This window comes from Protopterus annectens, chromosome 5.part0, assembly GCF_019279795.1.
Source record: "Protopterus annectens isolate FY-2018-M chromosome 5.part0, PAN1.0, whole genome shotgun sequence".
Lineage (NCBI taxonomy): Eukaryota > Metazoa > Chordata > Ceratodontiformes > Protopteridae > Protopterus > Protopterus annectens.
The window spans coordinates 727,129,086-727,149,773 of record NC_056735.1 but is presented as its reverse complement, the minus strand read 5'-3'; the positions used below and the strand labels follow the sequence as shown (position 1 = coordinate 727,149,773).

General features: G+C 41.3%; 1 protein-coding gene across 2 annotated transcripts in view; it reads right to left on the bottom strand.

Annotated features, from left to right (window-relative positions):
- Positions 1-7,179, bottom strand: part of WWC3 (WWC family member 3) — a 1,641,181-nt gene extending 1,634,002 nt beyond the window's left edge. Inside the window, exon 1 of one of the 2 annotated variants that reach the window (XM_044072574.1) lies at positions 6,790-7,179. In XM_044072574.1, the coding sequence (XP_043928509.1) occupies positions 6,790-6,947 (158 nt within the window). In that variant the 5' untranslated portion in view covers positions 6,948-7,179. The remainder of the gene's footprint in view (positions 1-6,789) is intronic. The other variant, XM_044072573.1, reaches the window with a different exon arrangement.
- Between the last annotated feature and the right edge of the window lie 13,509 nt (positions 7,180-20,688).

Genomic DNA, 20,688 nt, shown 5'->3' with positions numbered 1-20,688 from the left:
GCTTTGCAGCAAGGTGGGGGTACCCTTGGCCGATGACAAGTCAGAAGGGCCGAGCTGGGTCCTGACTTTCTAGGCTGAGACAAAGATGCCACTGATAACTCTTTCAAGTTTCCTCCGCCCAAACTGTGACAAGTCCGGCAGTTACTTTGGAGATTTTTGTGTTCCAGCAAAGTACAGGTAGGAGACATCATGCAGTTATATGGTGTGTTGAATTTTCCCTGTAGGGCAGTTTCTCCAGGCAGAACCTTCCTATGGTCTGTATCTGACCTGTTGAAAGGTAATAGGCCCAAGCACTGCCTGGTCAGGTTGACTAGACAGCTTAAAGAGGACTTTTGGTTATGGTTTACATTTTTGGCAGCCCCCTTGGACCACAGCCACCGACCTTGAGCTTTTTGCTGATGTGGCTGGGGGTTCCAGTATGGGGGGAGATATTTTATGGGTACCCGGTTTGCTGAAAGGAGGCCAGAAAGTTGGTCCATGGAGAGGAGGAGGGACATCATGATTCTAGAGATTTTTTCCCATCTGAGTGGCAGTATTAGTATGGAAGGATAGATTATGTGACAAGAGGATAATTTTTCACTCAGACAATATAGCAGTGGTTCACGCTCACAAAAAATGTTCTTCCAGATTCAGGTGTGTCCACTCAGTCATCAGGCTTTTAGTTTTGTTGAGTTTACAGATTAATTTGTCGCTTTCATGTTTTCATGTCCCTGGTCATCTTGATCCTATAGCTAACAGCCTTTCCCGGTTTCAGTTTGCCAGGTTTCGTCTGTTGGCCAGGCATTAGGATTTAAAGGGTACCCCAGTTCCTCCGGGAGTCTGGTTAATTGGAGAAGACTAGCATTATCAGTTCTGGCAAATTCTTAGGCCGGCAACACTAGGAAAGCACACTCATCATCTCTACAGGTTTAAGACATTCTACAGGTTTTTGCTCACTCATCCCAGGCCATGGGGAGGACACTTGTTGCTACAATTGTTAGTGGCTAAGTCCACAGCAGGGGATTCACCTAAAACTCTCAGAGTACACCTGGCAGCTTTAGGATGGTTGTAGTGTTTTGGGGCCTACAGGCTGTGTCAGGGCATTGGGTTATGGGGAGGATGGTTAAAGTCCTACAGAACATGCAGGGACCTTCCCAGTATCCCAGAAAACCCACTGGGAGACAACTGTTTCCCCTTGTTATTCAAGGTCTTTACAGGCCCACTGATGAATTTCACTTGTTTGTCTCTATAGCCACTTTCTTCACATCTTTGTATGCAGGTGCTTTCCGAGCTAATAAACTTCTCCTTTAACTTTGTTTAGAGGATCTTGTCATCCACAGGGAGTTTCTCATGATTTGGTTGAAAAAAATCCAAGACTGAAAAATTTGATGTGCCTGGACAAGACCAGTGGGCTAGTCACTTGCCCCATGCATTGGGTTAGTTTAATATTTAATATTACCTCCTTAGAGAAGAGGACAGGATTGGTTTTCGTGTGGGCCTCCGGCAGGCCGTTTAACCTACCAGAGATTAATGCATTTCTTATGCAAGCCTTGGCAGGGAAAGGAATTCACCCACAAGGATACCCCTCCCATTCCTTTTGGACAGGTCATCAGACTTGGCCATGGTAGGGCAGTCTGTGCAGGTCATTCAAAGAATGGAAAGGTGGGTCTCTGATGCATTTTTGTTTAACACAAGGCATTAATTTTTTGTTTCTCTTGCAGGGAAGTTGGAGCCACTCTTTCATTCAGAGAGCATCCTTCCAAGCCTTGGACCGGCCGGCTGGTCACACAAGTTCTTTGGTAGTAACCGGTGAACAGTTCATTTTTTTGGTTTCCCAGGTCTTAGGTGGTTTCAATTTGGGAAATCTGGCATAAGATTACAATGGAAGAAGCCTTGCCCAGCATTGTGATAATTCACCTCGGGGGAAATTATCTGGATCAAGCCACTAAGAAGATATTGTTGACCAGAATCTTGTCTAACATGGAACATTTGCAGCAGCTATATCAGAGAGTAGACTTCTTTTGGTCTACCATCACCCCTAGACTGTACTGGAAGGGTGCTAGAAGGCCTAGTGCCATTGAGAGAGTGAGGCGTTTTATCAACCACAGAGTCAAGGGAGCTGCTAGCCAAACTGGTTTTCAGGTGATTGAGCACAGTGATATTGACAGAGTGGAGTCCAATTTCTATGATTTGGACAATGTTCATTTAAATAACACGGGTTTTGATTTGTTTAATTTGGATATGGTTGTTGCTATTCAAAATTTTTCAAAGTTTAACTTGCCTTCTTTCATAATCCAGAATTTATTTGTGAGGCCGTTTTTTTTGGGGGGGAACGGCATGGTATACCAGTTTGATGGTGGCCTTACAGCTTCACCCCCCTTGTGTTCCTCCTTGTTCTTGTTCAACAGCCTTGGCTCTCCTCAAGTTGGACACAGATTTGACTGTTGACCACTTCAAGGGGTATGTGGTTTGTAAGTATGAGTTAAATGGGTTTGCCACCAAGTCTGAGGTAGTCAGGAATGCACACCCAGTTTACCATGAAGTGGCAGCTGGAACAGGTGGGTGTACACCAACCGGCTTGAGATGATGGTTTGATGGTATGTGTTGATATGTTGTAGATGAACTGATTATGGCATCACTATTGGTTGTCCTTATCTGTTAAATAATAAAAGGTCGCAAAGTCAATCTGGTGTGTTCTGACTCAGCTCAGTGGACAACAGGAACTAAAAGTTTACATAGTGAAACGAGGAAAGGCTTACAGGAACTGCCAAGAGAACAAAAATCAGGTGATCATGAGAGTAAATCTGCAAAACTTCTGAGACTTGAATTGGTTAATTTCTAAATATTCACATATCCAGTTCTTATAACCAAGACTATGAGCATGAAAAGGAAATTTCAAAAATATATTTATCTGAAATTCAAGGCCATTTCTGAGCACGAAGAGCTAATCATGTTTAAAATATCTATTTTCGAAAAATTAAATATTATATTAACTGTTTCCTTTTAAACAGGTGGGTATATACTAGAATATGCACCCAGTTTCTAAGTAACAAATTTCAGGCACCTGGGTGCTATGACAAAAATATACTTGAAATCTAAAGAGCAGTTTAACAATCCATCTCAGAGACATATGCACCAGTGAAATATTCTCAGACAAATTATTCTACAGCTCAAAAAATAAATGACCCTTTATAGACTTCATTAGTAAGGTTTAAAATTCAGTCTGTTTGGTATCCCATTAGTAAGACAAATATGAAAAAATACAGAGAGAATAAAAAAAATGATAAAAATACAAGGACTGCATATACTAGATGTGTACTCTTCAAACCGACACTAAAGGCTAAACCTTTTTTTCCCTTTATAACAGAAAATAAAAAGAGACAAGGTGCAAGTATTTAAATCCTTTCTGTAAGACAATACAAGTGGGAATGATCTACATTGAACAAACCTCTCTGAAACCAAATGACAGCAGAAAAGGGGATAAAAGCATCATTAGGTATAAAGGCTAAACAAAAAGGCTATGTTTTAGTGACAGAGTACTAGACATGTTGAATAGTTTGCCAGATCACACTGTTTTAAAGAATTAGCCTGCAGTCACACTTAGCAGTTTTATACAGCAACCAATACATACTGCTATATTACTCTTTAATAGTGGAAATACAACCTGATTCTTCATATTGTATTAACTGTTTCCTGTGTCTTACAAGTTATTACTGGTTTGTAAACAAAAGCATTCCTCCACACTTGGATATGCATGCAACAAATAAAATGTTCACGATTATTAGTAAGGGTATCTCATCCAGGGACAAAGTGGTCATAACATCCCTGTATTCTTTCCTTATAAGACCCATTATTGACCACAATGCCCCTTTCAACATGTACCTCACAAAGCATATGCAGCAGCTGGACAGACCACAGAGGTTCCTCATCAGGAGAATCTAGGGCCTCAAACATCTACCCTACACAAATAGGCTAAAAGCCTTGTCACTCTATTCAGTCTCCTACAAACCTCTGTCTGGCATACAAAGCAATCTCAGACCCTGCCTCGATGGGACTGCTGTATATCCACAAGTCAAGCTCCACGCAAGTAACTCGCATGTGCAACCTCAACCTGGTCTGTGACACCAACAGGACTTGTTGGCGGGACAGCTTTGCATCCCAGAGACTCCCCCTTCAGTAAAACAGACACACTCCATGTCAAGCAGAGTACCTCATTAATGCTCTTTAAGTGCAACATGGATAGCTGGATGGGGAACAGAAAATACACACCTTGGGATTCCACCTGTGTCCCTGCTGGACAGGGGCATTGGGTGCTGACTTGTCAAACCATGGTCTACATTCTTGGCTTGGCTTGTAAGGGCCTCATGGCCAATAGCCTAGTAACTTCCTATGATCCTAAATACAGCATGTAAAAAAGATAAAGGCATAACTGTTTGCCTGCACATATTACACATGTTAAAGAAATAGCAGAACTGAATAGAAGACAGCAAATATACATTCTTCCCTAAAGGTAGCAATACATCTCACTCATGTTGTGATACTAAGTATGCATGTGTTTTGGAATTTAACACATAAAACTTTACAAGTTAAAACATCTCCCCCATACTTAGATTTGCACACACAGTCAAACCACTCATGGAAATGCAGCACAAAAACATGATGGGGGGGCTGGGTATAAAAGTATTACACTGGGAAAGAGGACATTAACTAATTAAAGAAAAGAACAATCTGAGAAACTTCATTGAAACAGTGTGAAGAAAACTGGCACAACAACTGAAAAGGAGACATTTTAATCTTGAACTTGTTAATTTGTGCATAGCACATAACTCTTAACACTACATCACTTATACAAGGATTCTCTCTGTTAATCGCGAAGAAGGCCCCTGATGTAATACAATGTGCGTATATGAACAATTACAGGACCCTTGAAAGTATGTTTACTCAGCCAGGCAGGAGACAGCATGAGATCAATGACCTTACGGAGATGACATGTGAAGGTATTTGACACCTGAACATCTGATCATCACTGACATCACCTAACAACATTTGCGGTACTTATTTGCACACATATAAAATATGGGTTTTGGGGAAAAATACTAGATTTATTCTCCCCATTTTCTAAACATCTTAATTAGGTCAACACTGAAAGTGGTTAGTGGCACATAACGTATTTTTTCTTAGTACAGTCAAAGACATACAAATGCAAGTAGTACATACAGCACTCAATCTGTTGTTTCACGAATCAATAGCAAAGACATGCCAATCAAGAAGAAATAAATGCACTAAACCAGGGGCATTTTTATTAAATTTAGGAGTACAAAATAAGATCATTTGAATTGTAGTACATTTTCTGAATAAAGTGTCTTCAATTGTAAGGTCTGGCACTACTAGTTTAACATATCTAGCAATGATCTTCCACAAAAAAAATCATACTTTTAAAAGATTAAGAAAAACTGAGAGCCAAAAATCAGAATCAAAGAGGTATGGTGGCCCGGGTCCCCATTCAACTATAAAGCAGTCTGCAAATCATAGCATCTCAAAACGTACTGCAAGTAAGCAAAAAAACCCGTCGCCAAGCAGACATCTCTTTAAACTAAGGTACATTACTGGACGGATGTCAGAGGTATTTAAATGCCATTGACCTGCACCTGGAAAAATCAAGAAGAAACTAACAACTGGTTAATGTTATGACAGAATTAGCTAAGAGAACAATGTAAAGTGATTTGTTGTTTGTGATGTTTGACAGAGAGCAATACCAGTCCATTTCCGTAGTTCTTACTTGGACACCTCCCTGTGTCCATATCCGCAACACTATGTTGGAAGATTTCAAAAACCAGAATCATTCCGTGGAAACACTTTAGTTTTCCAATAGTGCTTCAACCACTGAAACGTCAACTGACCAAGGAAAAAGAAGCAACAAACAATAATTTCACACAAAAACAATAAGTCTACTAGAGGATTAACTACCACAAGCGATGATAAAAGGGGAAAAAAACAGGAACGCAACCAGCGCTGTACGTACAAGTGCCCCCCGACAGCCCCCAAGTACTTAAGAAAAGCGCACAGTTAAAACGTATGGACAAAATATACATTAGATACATCTACGATGTCCTAATGCAGTCCAAAAGTAAACATGGTCCACACGTCGTCTGCCAGCCCGTCGTCTTTTCTGTAAAAATACAGCCGTCACTTAACCCGGGGCATTTTCCAAACTAGGTATCCATAAAATGAATTAAACTTAGTGCTGTAGAAAGGAAATGCCGGCAGCTGTGGAACGCCTCAAACTAGAATAGAGTGCACATCCGTAGCTACAACAACCTCCGATTCAATGCCAAAAAAAGTTACTGTTATTGTACAGTCAGCCGGGTGGGGAAAGTAGGCTTACTGGCGTCGGCACACACCAACAGAGCTGCGGAAGAAAACGGACTTAAGAAAGACAGCAGCCTCGAAAACAGCTGGAAAAGAGTTGTCATTACCAGAATGTGGGAGTCTGACTGTAAACCATGCTTTACAAAAATACATCCAGGCTTCAAAACCTGTGTCCATAATCACCGTCAATAATTTTCCTTTCCACCAATCCTCTTAATCACGGTTAATTATTTTCTTCAAGTTTCTTAACATCTTTTAAAAACAGTAGTCAGAGTCCCCTTGGAGTGATGCCAGTGAAAATGCCCCTTCTCTGGATATTCTTTCCAAGTGTACGCCCCTTCCCTGGTTGCTCCGAATAACTCCAAAACTACTTACAGTTACTTTAGCACATTCCAGATGCGTGTACACCACCCCCACCAACACCCCATGATTCAGTCTTACCTGTCTCGAGGATCGATCCAGGACGTTTGCTTCGTATTGTGATCAATATAGAAAGGTCGCCCGTCGTAGTCGCGCGCTTCTTCCCAGCCGGGGGGTAGCGGCAGCTCGGAGCTCTCCCTCCGCCTTCGGAGCCTCCTGATGCTGCCGACCCACGGCATAGTAGCGGCTGCTGTGAGCCGACAATGCACTAATTCCAGATGTGATCCTACACCATTCCCTGGTACGCCACTGCTCACTCGTCGCCCCGCCGCGGCTTTCAGCCCCTGTCCTCCCTCCGGTGTTCCCTTGGCCAGCAGCAGCTGCCCTTAACGGAACTCTCATTGCTCTCCCTCCGACTCCTCCATGTTGGCCCCGTCTGCCATATTTCATTCCTCAGCTCCCATATTAGGATGGATTTATTTGCATAAGCTGCACCGACTGGTCCTTGTATTATTCATATAGGCAAGAGAGACCAATCGGAAGTCAGGAAAAGGGGGGCTTACAGACTTACAGTATGAAAATTTGTTGTAGAGGGTGACCACTGGGGACAGCTGCAAGTAGAAAAAAGTTTTCCTAACTCTAATAAGTAAAACTGAAAGCTCATAACTGAGCCTTTGCAGCACTGCCTTCTGCTAATATTCATAATATGCAGAAGCAAAACTTAGCAAAGCAAGTATTTTATTTTTGTAATGTATTGTATTGAAACACTCTGTTGTGACAAAACTGTGCCCCCCCCCCCATTTAAGTAAAGTAGGGGAAAGTGGAAATAGAAGAGCATAGATAAAACGTGTAGAGAAAACAGCCGTTAAATTAAATTCCTTCAGTCTTTTTTAAACTGCAAAAGAGCTGAGGTCTGTGATGCTAAAGTCGTTTTAGCTGTCAAAACAGCGACCTCATTAAGTAAAAACGTAAGCACATTCTTTTTATGCCGAACGTCAAACCCCTACACACACACACATTTTCAGACCTCTGTAACACCTCCCTTTTCTTCCTAAAATAAGAAATTTAAGACATATCTCGGTAACTGTGCGCTCGCTGGATATGGTCTTTATGCCAGGCTTAAAATGGGTTTGCCTACTGTGTAGGGTTGCCACCTTTTCAAATGGCCAAAGTGGGACATTTTTGGGACACATATATTTTACAGTCCGACACATACCCACGGTCAGTACAAAGGATAGAACTTTACTTTTTTGCCTAAATGGAAGCTTATTCTTGTAGCAGCTTAGTTGCTTATTCTGTTTCTTGTAACCTTTAGGTATTTTACATACATAATTAACTATTTTAGTAAGCTATTACATGAAATATGGGAATAATTATGTCCTACAATCTCAGGGCATTTGCCATTTTTAATATTTTTGGTCAGGGCACAACTGCCCAAAGAGGGACTGTCCCTCGAAAGTGGGACAGGTGGTAACACTACTACTGTGTGGTACCATATGCATCCATACAACAAATTACGTTTGTTGTCTTCCTCCAACTAACATTGTTTTGGGGGCTCAGGTTGCTGTTCTACATTATGCTGTAAGCCAAAGTGCATACTTCTCAATCTCTTAGCGCAAAAATCTGAACAAAGCCAAAAATGTTGGGGGGTACATACCTCTCAACCTCTAAGAGCAAGAAATCTGGACAATCCATTAACAGTAGGGGCAAAGACCCAAAAATTGGGACAATTTTCAAATATTGCTCTTACAACTTAGAAAGTTGTTAGAATAAAAAGAAGTTATGTCTTACCATAACGTTACATCTGTATTGCTGATCCTCGTCCACTCATTACGTATGGGTTACGGTTCCGATATCGGAACCGAGCCAGCCATATACCAAGCTCGCGCCAGCGATAAACTCTCGAGCTAAGCAATCTCTTACCCATAATCCCCCTCTCCCTGTTACCTCAGATTGAGTTTACAAGTCAGAAAAAGGTAGAGGCTATCTCTGGTCAAATGACCTAAAGAGAAGGATGGTGAGATCCACTAGAAGCCATAGGAGGGGAAAGCAGGGAGGGTCGTAATGAGTGGACGAGGATCAACAATACCAATGGAACGTTATGATAAGACATAACTTCTTTATCTGATATTGTTAATCCTCATCCACTTCCTTACGTATGGGACAGAGTCCCCAGCTACCTCTATTCCTGGGAGGCTTTCATGGAAGGACATTCCTGAGCACCATAGAACCAAAAGATGCTCTTCCCCTGGAGGCCAAGTCCAACTTGTAATGATTGATGAAGGTATGAGGAGTGGCCCAAGTTGCAGCTGCACAGATGTCATGTAAAGAAGCTCTGGCATGGAAGGCAGCAGAAATTGCCACTGACCTTGTTGAATGAGCTTTGATGGTAGGTGGCAAAGAAGTATTGTGTACCGAATAAATACGGGTCACAGTGTCTTTTAACCATCTAGCCAATGTGACCTTAGCAACAGCACATCCTAATCTAGATAAAGAAAAAGCCAAGAATAACTGGTCTGATTTATGAAAAGATTTAGCCCCTTGCAAATAGAAATGGAGTTGTCTGTGTACGTCTAGGGTATGTAGGCAGTAATCTCCCTCATTAGAATGATAAGGAAAAAACACTGGCAATTCAATGGTCCGATTAATAGACATGTCAGAAATGATTTTTGGCAAGAAGGAGGGGTTAGTTCTTAAGGATACCCTGTCTGGATGAAAAATCAAGTATGGACTCTTTGTACATAGGGCCTGAAGCTCAGAGATACATCAGACAGAAGTAATAGCAACCAAAAACAAGGTCTTCCACGACAGATATTTGAGGTCGCATGAAGCAGCTGGTTCAAAAGAGGGCAATGTCAGAGCTTGAAGAACTAAAGATAAATCCCAAGGTTGAATAGGTTCCCTGAAAGGGGGTTTCAGATGATTCACACCCTTTATGAAGGCTTTACATAACTTGTGAGACATGAGGGAGGAGTCTTGGACATTCTCATGGAAATTAGAGATCGCAGCCAAATGTACTCTAATGGTAGATGCTGACAGCCCCGATTGAAATAGGGTGGTTAGATATTCGAGTACCATCGACACCGGTGCTGAAAAGGGATCAATTTCCTTATCTTTCAGCCAACAGGTAAATCTTTTCCATTTGCCTAGATAAGTCATTCTAGTGGAGGGCTTATGAGATGCAATAAGAATGTCCCGTACTTGTGAGGGAAGATCATTTTGCCTGGCAATCAAGGGAATTGGAGGAGCCAAGCTGTGAGCTTCAGACTGTGCAGGTTGGGGTGAATCAGATTCTGTGGATGGGAGATCAACTCTGAGGTTGGAAGAAGAATCCATGGTTGATCTAGCAGGTGAGGCCACAGAAAGGGGAACCAAATCTGATGAGGCCAATATGGAGCAATAAGGATCACTTTGCTCTTCAATCGACGGGCTTTCTTCAGAAACTGGGGAATAAGGGGAGTGTGTGGGAAGGCATAAAGAAGACCCAATGGCCAATTGTGAACTAGACCGTCCCTGGGTGACTGTCCCGGAGGGGGACTCAGGGCAAAGTAGTTGCTGCATTTGAAGTTGGTCAGGTATGCAAAGAGGTCGCAGCATGGATGGCCCCAATGGTGGAAGATCTCCACCATTATGAGAGGATTCAGGGACCACTCATGAGGTTGAAGAATGCACCTGCTGAGTCTGTCTGCTATCACGTTGGAACTCCCATGAATGTGCATTGCTAGAAGAAAGCGGTTGGTAGCCATCACCCATTACCATATCCTCATGGCCTCTCGACAGAGGGGGTAGGATTTGGTTCTGCCCTATTTGTTGATGTACCAGACTACTGCCATGTTGTCTGATTGTATCGCAATTGTCCCTGACGGCAGCAAGGGATGGAATGCCTGCAACGCCAGAAGCACCGCTCTCAGCTCTAAAACATTTATATGCAGATGGGCCTCCACTTCGGACCAAGTGCCTTAGACTGTCTGACCCTGACATAGCCCTCCCCACCCCATCAGGGAGGCATCCGTGGTCACTGAAGCCTTGGGCTGCTGAGGGGAGTAGGGGCGAGACCATTGTGATGGCTTGTGGTTCAACCACCACTTTAGATCTTGTTTGCATCTCTGAGTTATGTGAATCTTGGCTGAAAGGGGAAGCTGAAAAGGATACCATTGGGTGAGCAGTAGCCATTGTAGAAGCCTCATGTGAAACCTGGCTAAGGGGACAATGGTGATGCAAGCTGCCATGGAGCCCAACAGCTGCAGGATCGAGTGAGCTGTGGACTTTTCCATTGAGAGAACTGGTAACAATTGTTGTCTGATTCTTGATATTCTGTGTTCCAGTATGGACGCTCTGCAAGTTTTTGAGGCCAAAATGACCCCTATATATTCTGTGGACTGAGAAGGGGTGAGATTGGATTTCTGCCAGTTTATTGTTATGCCCAACTTTTTGATAGTATTGAGAGAGTATGCCAGGGCTTCCTCCAATAGGTGTCTGGTGGGGGCGGAGAGGAGCCAGTCGTCTAGATATAGAAAAACCTGAAAACCTTGAAGTCGAAGGTGAGCTGTGACAACTGCCATGCACTTTGTAAACACTCTGGGGGCTGTAGAGAGTCCAAAGGGCAGTACTCTGAACTGGTAATGACTGGTTCCCGCACAGAAGCGCAGGAATCTTCTTGATGGTCTGTCCACCTTTATGTGGTAGTATGCATCCTGAAGATCTATCAAGCACATCCAATCGTCTTTTTCCAAGAGAGGAATGATAGACTGTATAGTGACCAAAACTTTTGCACACTCACAATTTTGTTTAGCACACTGAGATCCAAAATTGGTCTCCAGTCCCCGGTTTTCTTTGGCTCTAAAAATAGTCTTGAGTAGAATACAGATCCTATCTGGTCTGTTGGGACTACTTGGATGACTCTTTTGTTTAGCAGCTTTGTAATCTCTAGAGCTGCTTCTTCCCTTTGACTGGGTAGAATGTCGGGAAATCTTGATGGAGGGACAGGACAAAGTTCAAAGGGGATCTTGTAACCTCTGGTTATTATCCTTTGTACCCAAGAATTGTTGGTAATGGTTAGCCAGGCAGAAGGGTACAAAGAGAAACGTCCCCCAACTACTTCCAGAGGAAAGGGGTTGGGCTGCTCTTCAGGAGCACTAGTAGGATTGCCCGGAGAAGGAATCTCTGGAACCCTGATTACACAGATCCTCTCTGCTCCAAAAGGGACATCTTCCTTGTGAGTTTCCCCCTCTGCCCCTAGGGGAAAAATCGGCCTGTGTGTCACAGAAAGGACCCTGAGATTTTCTGTATCACATCTTCCCGCTCTTTTGGTTTCTGGAGAAAGCATGTTGGGGGGAAGAATAACGGACACCTACGGCAGACAGGGTCTTACTGTCCTGTTCACACCTGGCCAATGTAGTTTTGACTTTGGGTCCAAACAAGGAGGAGGACTCGATGGGAGCATTGAGAAAGGAAGCCTTGAAGGGTTCTGCGAAATTACACAAGCGCATCCAGGCATGTCGTCTCTAAACAATGCCTGAACTCGCTGCTCTAGCTGCTCCTTCTGATGCATGGGACACCAAGTGCATGGAGGAGTTTGAAATCAATTCAATAGTGGCCAGCTGAGAGGCCACTTTGTCATGGACCTCATCAGACACGGCACCTGCCAAAGTTTCAGAGATCTCAGATACTAGGTCTCTTTGACGTCTGGTGAAGTGTGCCATATAATTCAGGGACCTGCTAGCAAAGGTTGCTGATGCAAAGGTGTGCTTCCCTATCCTATCCAATGTCCTGGACTCTTTGTTGGGTGGATGGACAGTCTGGCTTTCCTCTTCTGCCAGGTCTTTCTTAGTTGTGGCTGCCACCACCAGGGCATCTACAGGGAGACCTTTAGACCAATGAGGTTCAGAAGCAGGGGGGGGAACAAGATTTTGTCTGACCTCCGGGGAATGGCCTCAACAGTATCAGGGGTCTTCCATGCATGCTGCACAATGAGCCGGACCAGTTCGTCTGCAGGTGGGGTAACCCAGGAGGTAGGGGGCTGGGCACGGAAAGCCTGCAGGAACACAGACTCCTCAGAAGTCGGGTTAGAGGACTGCCATTCACCTCTCTCTTTAAGGATTTCTAGGATATCACCAAAGGATACGTCAGAAGGTGAACGAGGGGACCTTTCCCCATCATCAAAGTCTGTGTCTTCAGTGAGAGACTCCTCAGTGGAGTCCATATGCTTCCTCTTGCACGAGGATTTCCGATGAACTTCCTCAGAGGGAGACGCTGGGGAAGACAACACCAGGGGGGGTATCCTGTGGGAGTATATCCTGAGACCTCTGCGCCCGGTGTCCACTGGAAGCAACCTGTGTATATAGTGGTCCAGAGGAGGACAGTGAGATAGTAAGCACAGTATCAGTGGTAGATGCCAAGGCCTTCTCCATGACTTGGAAGGCAGGTACACTAGAAGAGGGGTGAGTGCCCAAGGGGGAAGTCACCTCTCCCCTAAGTGATCCAGCCTGCCGACTGGGAGTCCCAGGATGGCTGAGAAAAGTCAACTCCTGGGTCGTAGCAACATTTTTCTGCCACAAAGGCAACTGCGGCTCCTTAGAGAGATTCATAAAGGGAACTGTAGAGAGGGAAGACTGTGATACATCAATAAATTTCAAGGGAGAAGGATAGGTCTTGAGAGGTGGAATTCCTCTGGCCAAAAGCACTTGATCCACAAGTCACAATACGTCATGTTGGGAGAGGCATCTGGTATAGCTCACAAAAACAGCTGAGGGGGAAACAGGTCTATCTAGAGATGAGGGCAGGTCAGTGCCCATCTCAGTAGACTGCACCGAAAACAACGGTGCTGTAAAGGACTGCACTACAAGTGTCTGCACTGAGAAAGTCATCGGTGCCGATGTAATGGTCTGAACCGATGAAAAGGTTGGTGCCGAAGTAGTTGTCGGTGCCGGGGTTGGAACTGATAAAATAGTAAACAAGGACTGAGCTGTCGGTTCAGAAACAATGGTGGTCTGCGCCAACTGTGAGGTCGGTGCCGGTAAAGAAGTCTGAACTGAGGGGCCCCTCGGTTCCAATACAGCAAAGGACATCAGTGCCATAGACATAGGTGGTGCTGAGGACTTTTTTGGAGCCGAAGATCTAGGCGCCAAAGATGTCGGATCCGAAGCAGAAATCTTTGCTTTCTTTCTTGGTTGATGAGAGTCCCCAGCCAGGGACGAAGGAAGAGATTTAGCCTTAGAAGCATCCTCAGACTTCTTTTTATGGGATCTTGGAGGGGTTAAGGCCTCCGACCCAGAAATAGCCTCTGAAAAGGGAGACTTTAGTAACCTTTTCAGCAAAAGTTTATTTTTCCTCTCTATCAGTGTCCTGTTGGAAAATTCTTACAAATCCCTTAGGGTGGGTCAACAGTTAAGTGAGGTGCACCTAAACAGAAAACACACAAAGAATGTGCATCTGAAGTAGGTAGTTTATGTCCACAATCATAACATCTTTTATAACCAGCACTACCTTTTTTATCTGTCATGTTAAAGGAAAGGCAAATACCAACAGTAATACAAAAACACAAAATTACTCGAAGGAAAGAAAGGAAAGGCTATCTACCAACTATGGTAATCAACTGATACCTTACATTAGATAAAAAGGGTGAAAGTGACAAAAAAATTTTTAGAAAACTGAAAGAAAAGGGAGTTGCTAAATGTGATAAGGTAAGAGAGATCAGAAAATCAACTTTTCTGAGCGAAAAAAGTCCTTATTTTGAAATAAAAGGACAAAAAAAGGTTTCACTTAGCTCAAGAGCAAAAGCCTGACACGACCTGATGGCAACGCGGCAAACGAAATCTGGGGTAACAGGGAGAGGGGGATTATGGGTAAGAGATTGCTTAGCTCGAGAGTTTATCGCTGGCATGAGCTTGGTATATGGCCGGCTCGGTTCCAATATCAGAACTGTAACCCATACGTAATGAGTGGACGAGGATTAACAATATCAAATCAGGTTTTGCATTAGCATGAACTTTCTCATGGGTGTGAAATCTTAATCTCAAATGTTTGTCATTTATTTTCTGACTTAAATCCACAATTTGCTGATGATTTGTCAGAAAACCACAATTTTATGAGAAACAGGCCAAAATATGAGGCAAAAATATGGACATTCTGCAAAAATCTGTACAGTTGAGAGATGAGATGGGGGGAACAAAGGCCCAGAAAATAGGGATAGATTTCACAGAAATTTAGAAAGTTGCTAGAATAACAGGTTTTGTGTAAGCATGCATTTTCTTAAGGAGATGAAGTCTGAAACTCAAATGTCTGTCATTATTTACTGACATAAATCACCAGTGGTTGAACAGAAATCCACAAATTTTATGAGGTATGGACCAAAAATATGATACAAAAATCTGAACATTCTGCAGAAATGTGAACAGTTGAGAGGTATAGTGACTTTCAGTAGTTGTCAGCTTTTGAGTAAAGTTGAATTTGGAAAAGAATAAGCATAATAGGGGGGGCATCCCTCTCAACCTCTTAGTGCAAGAAATCTGGAAATCTGGACAAAGCCTAAAATAATGGGGGACAAAGGCACAAAATTAAGGGCAGATTTAAAATATTGTTAGAACGTTGCTAGAATAAAATGTTTGGTGTGGATATACATTTTCTGAAAAATATAAAGCCTGAAACTCAAATATGCCTCATTATTTAGTGACTTCAACCCACAGTGATCTGTCAGAAAACCATTCATTTTATGAGGATCGGGCCAAAAATATGAGGCAAAATTCAGGACATTCTACGAGAATCTGGACAGTTGAGAGTTTTGCAGGGGGTTACATTATTGTAATATTTCAATGGTGATGAAGTAGTAATGAAATCCATGGGTCTAACCTCACAATACAATACTAAGAGTTCTTGCAATGTTTAAAGCTCTTCAGCATGACATGCACACCCGTGAGTGAAATGATCTGTGTACTGTTTCAGGAGGTGACAGAAACATATGAAACATAAGGTACCTTAAAAATACGTCCAAGCCACAAACTTAATGTGAGCACAGAATCACAATAAATTAATAAAATAATCATTATTTATTTTAAATAAGATTATCACTTTTGTCTTGCATGAGACTTCATCAGAACTAATGCAAACCATTAAATCACAAGTTTAAAACCTGTCATCTAATCTAATTGGTCCTTGGTTCCTAGTCCCATATTACATCATAGCCGCAAACAACCATACTGCATATATCACTAAACAAGTGTTAAAATGCAATAAAAATAATGAAAAAAAAAATCTCATAAGTAATAAATCCTTCCACATAATAAATTTGTTATATGAATTCAATAAATATGTTAATTTATATTTTAAAAATTTATAAAAAAAATTAATAGAAAATTATATTAGAGGTGATAAATCAAGAAGTTGATGAACACCCATTAAAATTAATCACTGCCTACTGAAAATCCTCTCAAAGCTTAGCAGCTCTTAGTTTCAACACAGGTGTTAGGGAAACTTGCTAATTTAATCCAGGAATAGTACTAGCACTGAGTTTCAGCTGACAAAGATGTTCACGATATTCCAAGAAAGTTTCCCACTATCCACCACTTAGATTTTATCCACCTGTTCTAAAACCCAGAATTTAAGGTGACTATTACTACATTCTAAAGAGTGTTTATAAAGTGCATTAGTTTATACCTTCTTCCTAATATCATTACGTTTATAAATTCTTACTCTTAAAGCCCTCTCTGTTTTGCCCACTTAAAATGAAAACATGTTTTACAGTAAGAAAGGTAGACTGCCCCCTTTTTAAGGCAATTAAAATATTTGTAACCTTTAAAAGTTCGTTCAATACTGGAAATGTCTAAAGTGTCACATTCGGCCATATAAGAACATTGCTTACACATCCTACACTTACAAGTTCTTTTTGAATTTATACTTCCAAATTCAAATTTAACTTTAATACCCTTTTCTAAGATTTCTCTAACATTATGTCCCATGTTATAGGTATATAATAAGGGCTGTGAAAAAAATCTCCAGACCAGTGGGCATTTTAGAAAACATCTGTCAATGTCTACTTTCTATCTTGATTATAACCCAGAATTAAGTATCTGGTATATTCAGAATTTTTCTCCATAACCACATTAGCTGTATTTGTTTTCACCACCATCCACACTTATTTTCCCAAGCAGGGGAACATATTTTGTTCCCCACCCTGTTCAAACTTCCTCCTCTACATTGCTAGCCAAATTAGGCAGACAACCCCATTGTAAAGGAAAAAAAAACTTTATTTTTGCACTATCCTCTAGAAAATCATCATAAAGGAAAATCATCTTAGCCACCCTAACTAATTGCCCTTTAATGATGTTCCTCTTTTGATGCGGTGGATGATCACTATGATAATGCAGGTATGAATTGGAGAAATTCTCTTTCCTATATAACTTAGAAATAAACATCTGATGTTGTAAATCTTTATTCATTCCTTACTGTTAGGACTTCAATTCCATCCTCGGAACCGACATGATCATTTCCAAACTCGTGCCAGCCAAAAACTCTCAGCTAAGACCTACCCATAATGCCCCTCTCATAGTCTCTCCAGATCTCATTTGCCATGTTCCTCGTCAGACGTGCCTAGCCATCTTTCTCAAAGCTAAGTGGAAATTTGTGATTTTTTTTGTGTAGTTTCTCTTCAAACTTTGTCGTTTTTTAGTCAGTTTAGCCTTTTCTTACTATCGCCTATAACCTGCTTCTATTTCCTACCCTTTACCTTTGGTAGTTAAATCTCTACCATCGTTGGTACTGTCCCTCTCTCCTGCCTTTAGTAGGCCTTCCTTTATCACTTGTTCATAGGTTCATAGGTAGGTACTAGGTTATTGGCCCTAGGGCCTTTACAAGCCCAGCCAAAAAGGTACCCTGGCTTTTGCCACCCAAGAAAATTATTTTCCTATGCCACTGTCGAGCAGAGCCACAGAAGTGATCCCCGGGGTGAATTTCCTATTTCCCATCCAATCATCAAGATTTTTCTTGAAGAGTACTAATGAGGAGCTTTGTTTGATATAGATAGGTAGTTTATTCCAGAGTATGGGAAGTCTCTGGGGCAGGAATCTATCCCTCCGGCATGTTCTGTTTATTGTGGTGATAAGGTTTAGGTCCCTAGACTGTGTAGCTCGGAGGGATTGGGACTTCTTTAAGTGGAGCATGTCCAATAGCTCTGGGTTTGACATAGCTTTGTATGTTAGGCAGAGATCACCTCTGAGTAGGCGATATGCGATGGAGTAAAGCTGGAGTTTTTTGAGACGGTTCATGAGGGCATCTGTTTGAGGCCGGTAATCCTCTTTGTGAGGTATTTCTGCGGCCTTTCCAGTTGTTGTAGATGTATTGTGAGGTAAATACCAAAAGAGGAGTTGTACTCTATAATGGGTCTAATGAGTGATGAGTAGAGGGAAACAATGACCTCTTTTTTTCTGGATGAGAAACCTTTTGTGATGTGGTGTGCCACATAGAATGATTTTCTGACTACTGTGGCAATGTGATTATCAAAGGAGAGACTACTATCCACCTGTGTCCCAAGGCCTCTTATCACACTTTCGGTGTTAAGTATACTACCACCTATGTTGTAGTTCATGGGTACAGAGTTTTTACCAAAGGGGATGACAATGCACTTTTTGGCATTGATCTCGATACTCGGAATCGAAAGATCGGCAACTGCTGTTGCTTTTGTCACACAACTTTATTCGAGCAACTGCAGCACATCCAAAGCACAAGAAGTAAGATCTCACCAGAATATTTCTTGATTCGAACCACCCCTTTTCAGAACCATTTACGCAAACATCACACTAAAATTATATAAACAAAATTTTACAAATGATGCATCACATAATTACGGTCAAACAAAACAATTAATTAAAAACAAAATCACTCAATTGACATTTGTTAATATACGGCATTGCATAAAATGCCACAAAAATATGCCATTTAACCACTCGATTACCTGCCTATTTATAAGTACTAAAACCCTTGCCATATAAATATGTAACATAACCTCATTGCGCGTAAAATTTATCTCCTCTGTGTCCTATGCTAAAATCCGGTTCAATTAAATTCATAATAAATATTCATAAACAAGTAAAAGCACCGCATGTGTGTGTTATATTATTTCGTATATATAAAATGTGTCAAATTAATTAAAATTATTACTCTAACTCCAATCACAATTCTTTGATACTATATAGTACCAGATACTGGGATAGCAGCTATCCATATCTGCCATCATACTTCAAATCCGTTAAAAGTATTCTCCAATTTCCTTTCCTGTCATTTACTCCTCTTCTGGTCTTGTACCAACAATTTATTTTCATGTTCACTTCCCTTTTCTATAATAGCCCCCACTAGAGCCGCTCTTAGTATCTTTTACCCATCTATACAGGTGTCGTGAAATTTCAGTGTTTTGAATTTCCTCTCATAGTTTCCTATTAGTCCTATTGCGATTTTCCACATTGTAGCAATATTGTTATTACTGTGTATTGCAATTATCCTTCTTAGTAACATCTTTTATTTCCCAATATTCGCCACCTCATCCTACATTTGGTGTTAATATTTACATTCGAAGACGCACCACATTCAGCATACCCCCTTCCTGAATATTCCGTGTAGGCCAGGATCTAACTTATATTATTCTTTAAATTCAAACCTGTTTTATATAATATAGTAACGCATGACAACGGATATGTTTCAACTTCAGCATTACAATTCAACCCATCAATGTTTCTTTAACCATTTCTGTCATGATGACTATATACATTTTAGATGTGTGATTAATACTCTATTATCTCGGGTAAGGGAAACTAGTCCTGTCACCATCTCTTCGAGACCCAGTAGTGTACATATTTTTTACTACCCCCATTCTTTCTTAACATATTACGTAATGTTGATCAACATATGCCATTGGTATTAACTACTTCAAAAATAACTTGAATCTGAATAAACAATAGTTTTTAAGAGTACTCTGAATCATCAATTATATTCTGGCTATCCTTATGACCAGTGAAGATGTACATTACTTAAAGATTCACTCATCTGATCCCCAAGTATAACTCCAATAGTCATTTGAAAACGTGGGGCATCACATATTCTAGACTCAAAGGAAAATCCTGTAGTACCCCAACATTCATCCAGATTTACTATTCCATGTTTTTCATACTGGTATATAAATTTGAGGAATTCCGCATATCATATTTTATTATCTATAAGAACTCTTTGTATCTTCTTTATGTTCATAAAAATCCACATGTTTTCCAGGAACCTAGTGTATAGTCGCATAGCCATTATTCATTTGGGGAAGACAATCTTTCACTCTTTTCATTAGCCACACCAATTAGTCAAAGATGGTAATCATTAAGTTCCCCATTAGATCTACTCAATCTCTTCTGTTTGTAGTGTTGACTGAGGAATCTAACCTTGTGGTTCAGGATTTTACCATCCATCATAATGATATTCTGATCCTGTCCCAACTATCCCTGTCTTACTCTCTCAGTGCCCTTATTTAATATGCTTCTACCAAAAATCTTCGTTGTATCATTGAAAATAAATCTTCATTGTCAACTGTCATCTAAATCATTGTCTCTAACCAAACTTCATCCATAGTTAAAAGCAAAAATCCCATCTCTCTTTACTATTGTTAATATGACACCATCCAAATGTGCGAATCAGCTCGTTAAATCACCCCTAAACTGAATGTTTCCTCGTATAGCCAGATATAAATAGGTCTAATGCCTGGATGTGATTTTTCATTATTGCGCATATCTATTCCTATTCACAGAATGCCATCATTTTTATGGCTTTGAAACATCATATGTTTCATTGTCATCCATTCTTCCTAATAATTCTTCCTTCTCTTTTCTATGTCGGTAAACTATATCCTGTATTTATTTTCAACTCAGACACTTCTCTTCAGAGTTACATTCCTCATTTAGGATCTTCTGTAGCACTAGTACCAAAACCCACCTTTCCATCTTCAATCCTACCTTC